The sequence below is a fragment of the Oreochromis aureus genome, linkage group 13, assembly GCF_013358895.1.
Source record: "Oreochromis aureus strain Israel breed Guangdong linkage group 13, ZZ_aureus, whole genome shotgun sequence".
Lineage (NCBI taxonomy): Eukaryota > Metazoa > Chordata > Actinopteri > Cichliformes > Cichlidae > Oreochromis > Oreochromis aureus.
The window spans coordinates 2,716,109-2,726,562 of NC_052954.1; the positions used below are offsets into that span (position 1 = coordinate 2,716,109).

Genomic DNA, 10,454 nt, shown 5'->3' on the forward strand with positions numbered 1-10,454 from the left:
ACTCCTTGGGCTCTCGCACTCTGGGGCCTCTGGATGTCTGGAGCCTGGATCTCCTCCATGCCTGCTTCATGCCCTGGGGGACGGGCTATGGCCCTCCACACCCTCTAGCAGACCGTTACATGGGGAAACCTTTTTTATATACAAGCGCTGATCCACACAGGTGTGCACACGGATGTTCACTGTTCGTAGACATAAACTACACCTTTCTTAGCTGCTACTTCAAAGCACATTGTGCGCTGTCTGTCCTGCTTGCTGCACAACAACATTCAATATTTAGTATTTACTGCTGTTCACACTTAGCTAGATTAACGTGATGGTGTTGTGTTTAGTATGTTGCTTTGTTTTTTGGTTTTTTTGCTTGTTTTCTCTTCTTTTTCTCTCAACAGGTGATCCAGGAGATTTTTTTTTTTTCTCTTTGTCTTTGTAAGTGCCCTTTCTCACTGTCCCTTTTCCCTTCTGTTTTTCTTTTCCTTCCTCTCTTTCTTTCTCCCTTTCCTATCCCCCAGTCATGTCTGTCCCAACTGTAACAACTGAAAATAAAGTAAATAATAACAACAAAGTTTGATCAAATGGACCAATACGGCAATGCCATGATGATCCATTTGGCAAAATAAATCCATTTGGTATCCTTGTTGGTCTTCAGACAACAATTCTGACGGCTAAAGAACCAAATGGGACAGGCAAAAAAAAAAAAAAAAAAAAAAGTATATCAGTAAGCTAAGATATAGTGTGATAAAATACACGTTTCGATGTTTGTTTGGCTTGCTAAGGTAAAAACAAATGCAAACATCAAGCACCACTCATTTTCCCCTTACATTTATGGAAATAACTGGCTTCAATTAGAAGGGTATGTTTACAGGGAGTCATACAGATATAGACTATTTAAAACAATTTAAAATAAACATAAGGCCTGTCAAAGGTCTCAGAATTTATATCTATGTTTCACTGCTTTGCAAAGCTGTTCAATTTAACCAGAGGTTGAACGCTGTCAACATTAACCAGAGCCACATGCTGCCATTTCCCCCCTCAAGTAGTAAGAAAATAAACAATTTACAGTTAGTTTCATCAGTTGAAATTCACACCCAATGAGGGAGCAACTGATGTTTTTCCAAAAATAAGCTGCGTAAGCTCATGTTTCACACAAGTTTCTATCTGCAAAATATCAGTCAATTTTACTTGCTTAGCAATAAAAAAGGGGGTAAAATGCGTATTCAACTCCTCACCAGTTTTCTAAGTAAATATATTCATGTAGGTGCTGTTGGCACAGAATTTTTACCAGATGTCAAAAACAACCCATCAAATCCACACACACAAGTAACCATCTACCAGGATGCTTTTTACTGTCATTAAGCATCCAGTGTTCAATGAAATTAGAAGCACAACAACTAACAGTAAAAACAAATCTAAAAATACCAACTTTCCAAATGTACAAGGTTTATACAGATGTGCAATGCTGCTACGGTATTCTCTTGTGTGGTGGTGATGTTTATTTGTGATTGTGTGTTGCTGTGTGACAGGGGTGCTGATGTGTGAGTTTGGGTGGTGCAGGAGTGTGGTCAGTGTTGATGGCTGGCAGAAACAAACTGTTCCCGGGTCTGTTAATCCTGGTTTGGATTGACCTGTAGCGTCTCCCTGAGGGCAGCAGGTCAAACAGGCGAGATGGAGGATGGGTGGAGTCTCTCCAGAATTGAATTCAAAATCCTGCTCCTCACATACAAGGTCTTAAATAATCAGGCCCCATCTTATCTTAATGACCTTGTAGTACCATATCACCCCATTAGAGCACTTCGCTCTCGCTCTGCAGGCTTACTTGTTGTTCCTAGAGTATTTAAAAGTAGAATGGGAGGCAGAGCCTTCAGTTTTCAGGCCCCTCTTCTGTGGAACCAGCTTCCAGTTTGGATTCGGAGACAGACACTATCTCTACTTTCAAGATTAGGCTTAAAACTTTCCTTTTGCTAAAGCATATAGTTAGGGCTGGACCAGGTGACCCTGAATCCTCCCTTAGTTATGCTGCAATAGACGTAGGCTGCCGGGGATTCCCATGATGCATTGAGTTTTTCCCTTCCAGTCACCTTTCTCACTCACTATGTGTTAATAGACCTCTCTGCCTCGAATCATATCTGTTATTAATCTCTGTCTCTCTTCACAGCATGTCTTTCATCCTGTTTTCCTTCTTTCACCCCAACCGGTCGCAGCAGATGGCCGCCTCCTGAGCCTGGTTCTGCCGGAGGTTTCTTCCTGTTAAAGGGAGTTTTTCCTTCCCACTGTCGCCAAAGTGCTTGCTCATAGGGGGTCATATGATTGTTGGGTTTTTCTCTGTATTTATTATTGTGCTATCTACTGTACAATATAAAGCGCCTTGAGGCGACTTTTGTTGTGATTTGGCGCTATATAAATAAAATTGAATTGAATTGAATTGAATTGAATCTTGTGATTGCCTCAGCTCTACTGAGGCAGCAGGATTTATAAATGTCTGCGACAGAGGGGAGAGGGCAGCTAATGACCTTTTGCACCAGGGGTGTCGAACTCCAGGCCTCGAGGGCCGGTGTCCTGCAGGTTTCTCAGACAGGAAGGCACAGCAGCATCTGCACTGATGATGGTAGCTGTGAGATCTGGTAAAGATTTCATGTCAATAGCACCTTTATAAATACATTTGCTTAGAAGATTGATGACTTGTTCAATACTTATTTTACCCACTGTATATATGTGTGCGAACAGTTTCAAACACTCAGTTTGACATCAGCTGTCTCTAATTTCCGATTTCTCCACAGCTGAATGTAAGAAGAAACACTAGCCCACAGATAAGTTGTTTGTGACTCTGCCCCGAGGTTACAACAAACAGCTACTACATGTAGTCGACAGTCTGAAACACTACACGGGACCAATCCACAATGATTGAACCATAAAGCAGACAAAGTTTTGTAATGGCTGCAGTGTCAAAACACTAGAGGACTGAAGACAGAAGACCTGGACTCAGCCTAATTAAGATTCAGGTAAGAAAGTTGACTTGGGGAGCCAGTCAAGAAGAACATTGCAATCTATGGAGTACCAGTAGGAAGAAAGGGTAAATGGTCACGGAATTTGCAAACAAGCTGTCACCTGGCCCCGCCTGATGAAGCGAAACTTCAAATTCAGTAACATTCATTCTCACTGAGCACTGATTACAAAGCCAGCCACAGCTTCACCTTCAAGATCAAAAATAATTCAATTTTTACACTTCAACATAAAAGCTAGCTTGTGTTAGCCAATACCAAAAAACAAAGACTGCATTTCTAGTTTATCCGAAATTGGGATGAACCATAATGATCTTGACTTCACTAATTAAAAAAATAATTTTATTTCCTGGCAGCAATGCATACCAGCTGAGTGGTAAGAAAATATTCAATAAAGAGCTTATACCATTACTCAAATCCTCATTTAGCTACACACTTCGAGAACTTTTACCGTTATTCTGGACAGAAGCTGTAAAATCAGCAATTTCTAAAGGGAACACCAAAGAGACCTCACTGGGTTATAGATGTATATAAACTGTATACCTCAAAGATATGAACACCTTATGAATGACATTATCAATAAAGATCACATAGGCTTTATTAAGGGACATTAAACCCAAGATAATATAAGAACCATCCTGCGTATCACTGAATAGATTAAACATAACTGTATCGGTGAAGCTTTAATAACTCTCGAGGCTGAAAAGGGATTTGTTAATGTTAACTATACCAAGTACTTAAGAAATGTGGATCTGGATCAATGGGTTAAAAATAAATGAGAGAGACAGAGTGTACAACTGCACCTGTACACCAGACAACACAGACTTTTGCCTAACAACAAAATTTTTTGCAATTTTTATAGAAACCTTGACACAATAAGGCAGAATAAAGATCTTAAAGTGGTAAAGGTTGGGGGTGGCTGATGATGTAAGGTGCTATTTAGATCATCTAGACAGATGTCTTCCAATATTAATTAATGAGCTTTAGCTCTGTATTCTTTTCTAGATATAGGAATTTGCTGAGTGTGGCTAAAACACTTATTTTAACATTGAATTATATCCTATTCAAAATTACACAGTTATAAAAAATATATATAATTGGAAATTGAGTGCAAAAAATGAAATTACGAGTTACTTTAACAAGAGGAATGATAAACTATATTGTGGGTATCAAACATAAGGCCCAGGGGCCAGAATTGGACCAGCAAAGACTAATATGGCAGGTATGGTTGGTTTTACAAGAGATTCACCAAAGCTGCACTGTTTTCTAAACAGTGGTGCCACAATTCAATGTAAATAACAAGCAAGCATGTAAGAAATACTATTTTCTGTTACTATTCTTTTTTTCTTTTTACAACAGAAAAGCAAGTTTCAATGGTCCAGCCTACTTAATATAAAATGATAAAAATGAGCTGTATATGGCCCATAATGTAAAATGAGTTTGACGTCCATGAATTATACAAAGCAAATTATATCAAAGTGATTGAAGACATTAAGAATAATATTGAAAGGTGAATTTTCCTTTTACTGCATTTTGGCTCAAAAACAGAGGCATTTTTTAAAAGGGGACCCATGAAGGTACCTAAGACTCTTAAAAACATGGATAAAATTCATTGAAATATTTACATGAAATGGCAACAGGCCAAGAATTACATTTCAAACTATGAAGGTGAGCAAACATGGAGGCATGGAACTGCCAAACATGATGAAATATTTCCATGCGGCACAAATTCCACCTGTAATCTGCTGGTCTGACAAAGATTATGAGGCTTAGTGGCAAAACTCAGAAGTATTCACAAGGAAGCAAAATTCAAAGTCTTACTGGAGAGGACTTGTAGTGTTGTAGTGTATTATGTTCTCCATACACTACAACTTGAAAAAGAAAAGGATTTGATAAGACTTTTTGGTACCCCCTAAATTAGGACTAACTCTTTGTCTGCAACACAGGCATGTTGGAGACCACATGGAGCACGAAATGTAAACCATTCTCATGTCTTTTGACTTTGCTCTGGCATCTTTTTGGTAGACTGTTTATTTGGTAGTTGCCAAAATTCAGGTTTATGATATAAAAAGGCCATATACCATGCCGTATTTACGTAATATGGAAGGAAATACTGTATCAGGAGAAAACAGTTATTTGTTTAAAATCCTGTTAGTAGCTTGTAAGAAAGCCATTACAAAGAGGTGGTACAAACTGGATCCACCAACGCAATTCACAAGATAAGATTTCGGCAGGAATGGTGTTGAGAGAAATGAAAGAATGAATCAAAATCATGCATCAATGACAGGGTGATGACTGAAATATTCATGTAACAGGAACTACTGAGATGACACAATCTGGACTTTTCATGGATTGATGTAATGTAATTTTTTGTGTATATCTGAAATGGGAAACTGATTTTTTTTTTTTTTTATGAAAGGATTTAAGGAACATTTAATAGTTAGAAATCTCCATGACAACAAAAACACTTGGAGGACCTTTTTAATTTCTGGCATCTGGTGAACTAGCCCTTTACAGAATGAGCGCTGTTGGATACCAGAGTAGGTTTAAATGCCAAAAAGACTGCAGGATGTTCCTACGTCCACCATTTTAGCTCATGTTAGCTTTTCCCAAAAAGTCAGCAGCAGAAATACAAGTTAACATTAATTATGTTCATAACCCACTGAACTGTCACCATATCTGCTAACAAGAAACTATAGCCTCACCGTATTTTCGTGCAGCACACTGTAGAAGTGGTTAGCACTGTCCCCTCACAGCGAGAAGGGTCCCAATTTGAACCCAAGTCCAGGGTCTTAATGTCTGAACTGCATATTCTTACTGCTCAGGGCTTTTCCTGGTACTCTGGTTTCCTCTCACAGTCCAAAGACATTTATTTTAGTGTAATTGGTGATCTAAATTGACTGTAGAGGTGAGGTATTTAAAGTCCTTGAAGTGTATATATATATAACAAAGTGCTGTCTAAATGAATGGTTATTTGATAAACACCATATAAATGTGGTTACATTAAAATACACTTCAAACACTTAATCAAGACTTCAGCATTTAAGAGAAGTGGGTTAGAAAATGGCTTAAAGTATTTGTCTAAGATCGTGTCTAATAACTGTCACAAACCTCATATCTTATTTAGCATCTCATTCCACTGTTATGCAGACGACCCACAGATTTACCTACCACTGAAACGGAAATCTGTGAGTCCTCTGAAGGATTTGCTAGATTGTTTGGAGGATGTCAAGGCACGGACGGCTTTCAACTTCCTTAACTTAAATGCACAGAAAACAGAGGTCATTTTTGACAGTATGATCTACAGTATGTTTAATAGACAGATTAATGCAGTTTCTTTCATCTCTGTCTACTTGCAAAAATGAAGCCATTCCTCTGTTTTAGAGACTTTGAGAGCTATCCATGCCTTCATTTCATTTCGCCTGACTTTTGTAATAGTCTCAGACTCAGGTGTCAGTCTGTCATCAGTTAGCTGACTGCAGTTGGTCCAAAAAGCTGCAGCATGGTTACTAACTGGCACACGCAAGCAAGACCATACAAGCATCCTTACACTGGCTGCCAGTTAGGTTTCGAATTGATTTTAAGATTTTATTATTCGTTTTTAAGGCGTTGCACGGGTTAGCACCCTCATACCTTTCTGATCGTTTAAATTGGTACACTCCTGCAAGATCACTGAGGTCTGCGGATCAAAAGCTCCTGGCTGTCCCGAGGTCCAGATTAAAGCACAGAGGAGACTGGGACTTTGCTGTGACTGCTCCTAAATTGTGGAACAAACTGTCAAGTTTCAAGTTTGTACTACTTTTATTTGTTTTATGTCTTACTCAAATCTTCTCATTCTATACTTCTTTTTCTTAAATCTTTATAATATTTTGTTATTTTTATCTCTTGATTATCTTAAATGTACAGCACCTTGGTCAACTGTTGTTGTTTTAAATGTGCTTTATAAATAAATTTGACTTTTTTTCTTATTTGTCTTAATATCCAATATCCATTACTTTTGGACAGAAAAGTTTATCCACGGTGTCGTCACTTCCTCAGATACAAGACAACCACAATTTAGACTTCTGCTGGTGCTTAACTACAGCACACAATGCAAAGGCGTCATATGTGAGTGGTGGCAACCCTTTAAAAAACTACAGCTAAAACACGGTGGGCTAAGCCTACAACTGAGAACAATTCCACATTCAGACCATGAACAGCATAGACGTCAGAACCAATCAAAACAAAAACACTGCTCCTTACGTGGATCACGCAGTGCCTCTGTAAAATATAGTGGGTTGGTGTGAGAGGAGAGCTGACAGCTGGAAGCTGAAGACATTATATTTAAGTTTCTATGCTGCTTGTTAACTGCTGTTTGATATTAAACACATTCACAGTGTGTCTGAATTTGTTCTCAAACGTTAGTATTTTGGTGCTCATGCATTTGTTTGGTGCTTATTAAAAAAAGTCTAAGCAGGTCAATAAAACTTCTCCATGCAGAAAGAACCCTGCCATTTGTATAACTATTTTATTACAAAATATATAGATAGTAAAGCGAGAAAAAGTTATTGAATCCTTTCCTGAAAGCAGGACATTAAGCAAAATCAGAATTGATTTAACAGAATTTATTTTTCAGCTATTAGTTTAATCAGACTATATGTCAGAAATTCAAATTTCATGAGCAATCACAACAATAACATTTTGGTGCTTAATAATCACAAACCTTTTCTTGTAACTTATTTTAAAAGTCTAATCAAAGTGTTAGTTCACTTTAATCTGACAGTGCAAAGTGGAACTGACGGACTGCTTTTTTTCTATACGATAAAATATCAGCTGAATTAACAGGTTTTAAAAATTACGCCACAGTTTCGTTTCTGCTTCAAAAATTAATTCGCATGATTAATTAACAGTATACCTTAGATTATAAGATATCATAGCATCAAATGCGTTTCCCAGCAGCAACAGGTAATACTGCTATAGTACATTTTCAAGTATGTATAATGAATGGAAGCACATTTTGTGTGTGTGTGTGTGTGTGTGTGTGTGTGTGTGTGTGTGTGTCTCCAACCTTTAATCTTGACAGTGGGGGAGTTGGGTCCAGCAGACTGCTTCCTCCATCCCCTCCAGTTCTGACAGAGGCTCTCGGCCTCCGAGATGAAGGAGCAGAGAGAGTCTTCTTCGAATCGGTCCGAGTCTTCAAAGGAGAACCTCTCCCCATCCTCCCACTCGGCAAACATCAGTTCCATTACATCCACTCTTAAAGAGGTTAGGAGTCCTGGGACAGCGATTTCAGGCTACGGCCTTTCTGCCGTCTAAAAAACAAGGGGAAGCCCGACAAACAGAGCCCACAGCTCTAAAAGAGTCAGTCTGAGCACTGGGGGAGGGGAGACCACTAACAACCAAATCACTGCCGAGAGGCTTATCGCCTCAAACACATACAATTTTTTAACAATGCTTTGAATAGTCTGCAAAAAAATATATACAGCACAACTACAATTATTATTTGTCTACGTAGCTATTTGTTATTTAAGTCGGCATAAGCCACTGCGCAGAGGTGAAGCTTCCTTCCACACTTGGATTCAAAGCCAAAAACTCTGAATAGTGAAAAGTCTTTGACGGTAACTTTGCCGCTGAGATGTCCAACGACTCAAACTCACAAAGCAACGTTCCTGTCAAAAGTAGAAAATGAAAAACTCTCTCATCATGCAGCCACGAATAAGAATAGAAAACTGAGGTTTAAAAAAAAAAACCGCTTGTTGGTGTACATGTAAAGCCTCATGAAGTGTCGTTCATCCAGACGTCCTCCTCTTTTCAGGCATTTAGCTCAACTCACACTGGGCATCTACATTAACTACTGCTACATTATAACGATCCTGAAAGAGTCTTTCTCACAAGAAAGAAGATGTCAAACACCTGTGGTGTTAATATTGCAAAGTGTCTTCTCTGTTCCTCGTTTAATGAGCTAGTTTTAATGTTATTTTCATCTGCAATGGAAATAAGAATTAGCTAACGTTAGCAGATAGGCTAACAAATGCCTACTTAGATACTATAAACATGTCATGCGCTGTAGACAGTTAAACTACGATTAAATATCGTTTATATTTCCGACTACAGGCTTATTTTGCTCGATTTACCTTCGCTGTGCTACCTTATGTTAGCTATATCTACTAGCATTAGAAAGCTAACCTCCAGTCGGCTAAGTTCAACTAGCTTGAATAGCTGTTTGTTTACATTTACTGCTGATGTTGTACACCTTCCGCACATTAAGGACTACATACTTTCTTATATCGCATATCTTCCGGACTTAGGCATATATCTAGGTTACGCTTGTTTCATATTATGATCTAAATCCACGCTCTTAGCATTTTTTTCCGTTCTTTGTGCTGATATTAGAGGCTCTGCCTGACGTAAAAGCTGGCATATTCCTCAGTCAGATATGATGAAGAAATTCAAACGAGTCCTTTAGATAGCTCCCTTCGCAACTGTCACCAGTTGTCCGTCTTAAAATCCTCTATGCCTTCAAATGACACCGGGATATCCGGATGATTTTCCCTTATCCCACTCGTCAAAGCGTTATCAAAGTGTATCAACCTGTCTGCCGGGGGAAGATGGCTCACCTCTTCTACGGCTCCTCCTCGATCAGCTGATCACAGCTTCCGGTTGCCAGCTCTAGAACGACACCGCTGAGCCCGTTGCTGTAGCTCGGCTGGAGAAGCGTGCTGTGAGACGAGGCATTAACCAACTCGACACAGTTAAGCATACTGTATCGAGTGTATTCACTTGTCATACTTAATCTGGGGTAATCAGTTTTGTCATTAATTAAGCCACCGCCTCCAAACTTCAAAAACCCGTTTTGTATTTGACAGCGAAGCTACCAGCGGCATAGTACTCTATGACTTTAGAAACATTCAAAAACAGCCAGATCCTTGTTTTACAGTACCAGTACCAGTCAAATGTTTGGACACACGTTCTCATTTAATTGTTTTTCTTCATTTCATGACTATTTAAATTGTAGATTCTCACTAAAGGCATCAAAACTATGAATGAACACATATGAAATTATGTAGTAAACACAAAATTGTGAAATAACTCAAAACATGTTTTATATTTTAGATTCTTCAGAATAGCCACCCTTTGCTTTGATCACTGATTTGCACAGTCTTGGCATTCTCTTGACAAGCTTTATGAAATGGTTATCCAACAGTCTTGAAGGAGTTCCCAGAGATGCTGAGCAGTCCATTTCATTTTAAACCGTCTCGATTGGCTTTAGGTCAGGTGTGTAGCTGGAGGTGTGCAAACCATTCCACTCTCACTATTGACAACACCACGGTTTTCACTTTCCCTCAGGTTAAGAGCCTTGGTGTCATCCTAGACAGCTCACTATCCTATAAATCTCACATCAGTTATCTCACCTGTTCTGCCTCTCTCAATCTATGCAACAATAACCAATTACATCCTTCTCTTTCCACCTAGTCTGCATCC

The 10,454-nt window shown here is 38.9% G+C and overlaps 1 protein-coding gene across 1 annotated transcript in view; it reads right to left on the bottom strand.

Moving 5' to 3' along the window:
- The window catches only part of zswim8 (zinc finger, SWIM-type containing 8), a 79,641-nt gene extending 70,028 nt beyond the window's left edge, over positions 1–9,613 (bottom strand). The window contains exon 1 of the mRNA XM_039621473.1: positions 8,041–9,613. Within this exon, the coding sequence (XP_039477407.1) occupies positions 8,041–8,218 (178 nt within the window). The 5' untranslated portion in view covers positions 8,219–9,613. The remainder of the gene's footprint in view (positions 1–8,040) is intronic.
- Positions 9,614–10,454: the final 841 nt, after the last annotated feature.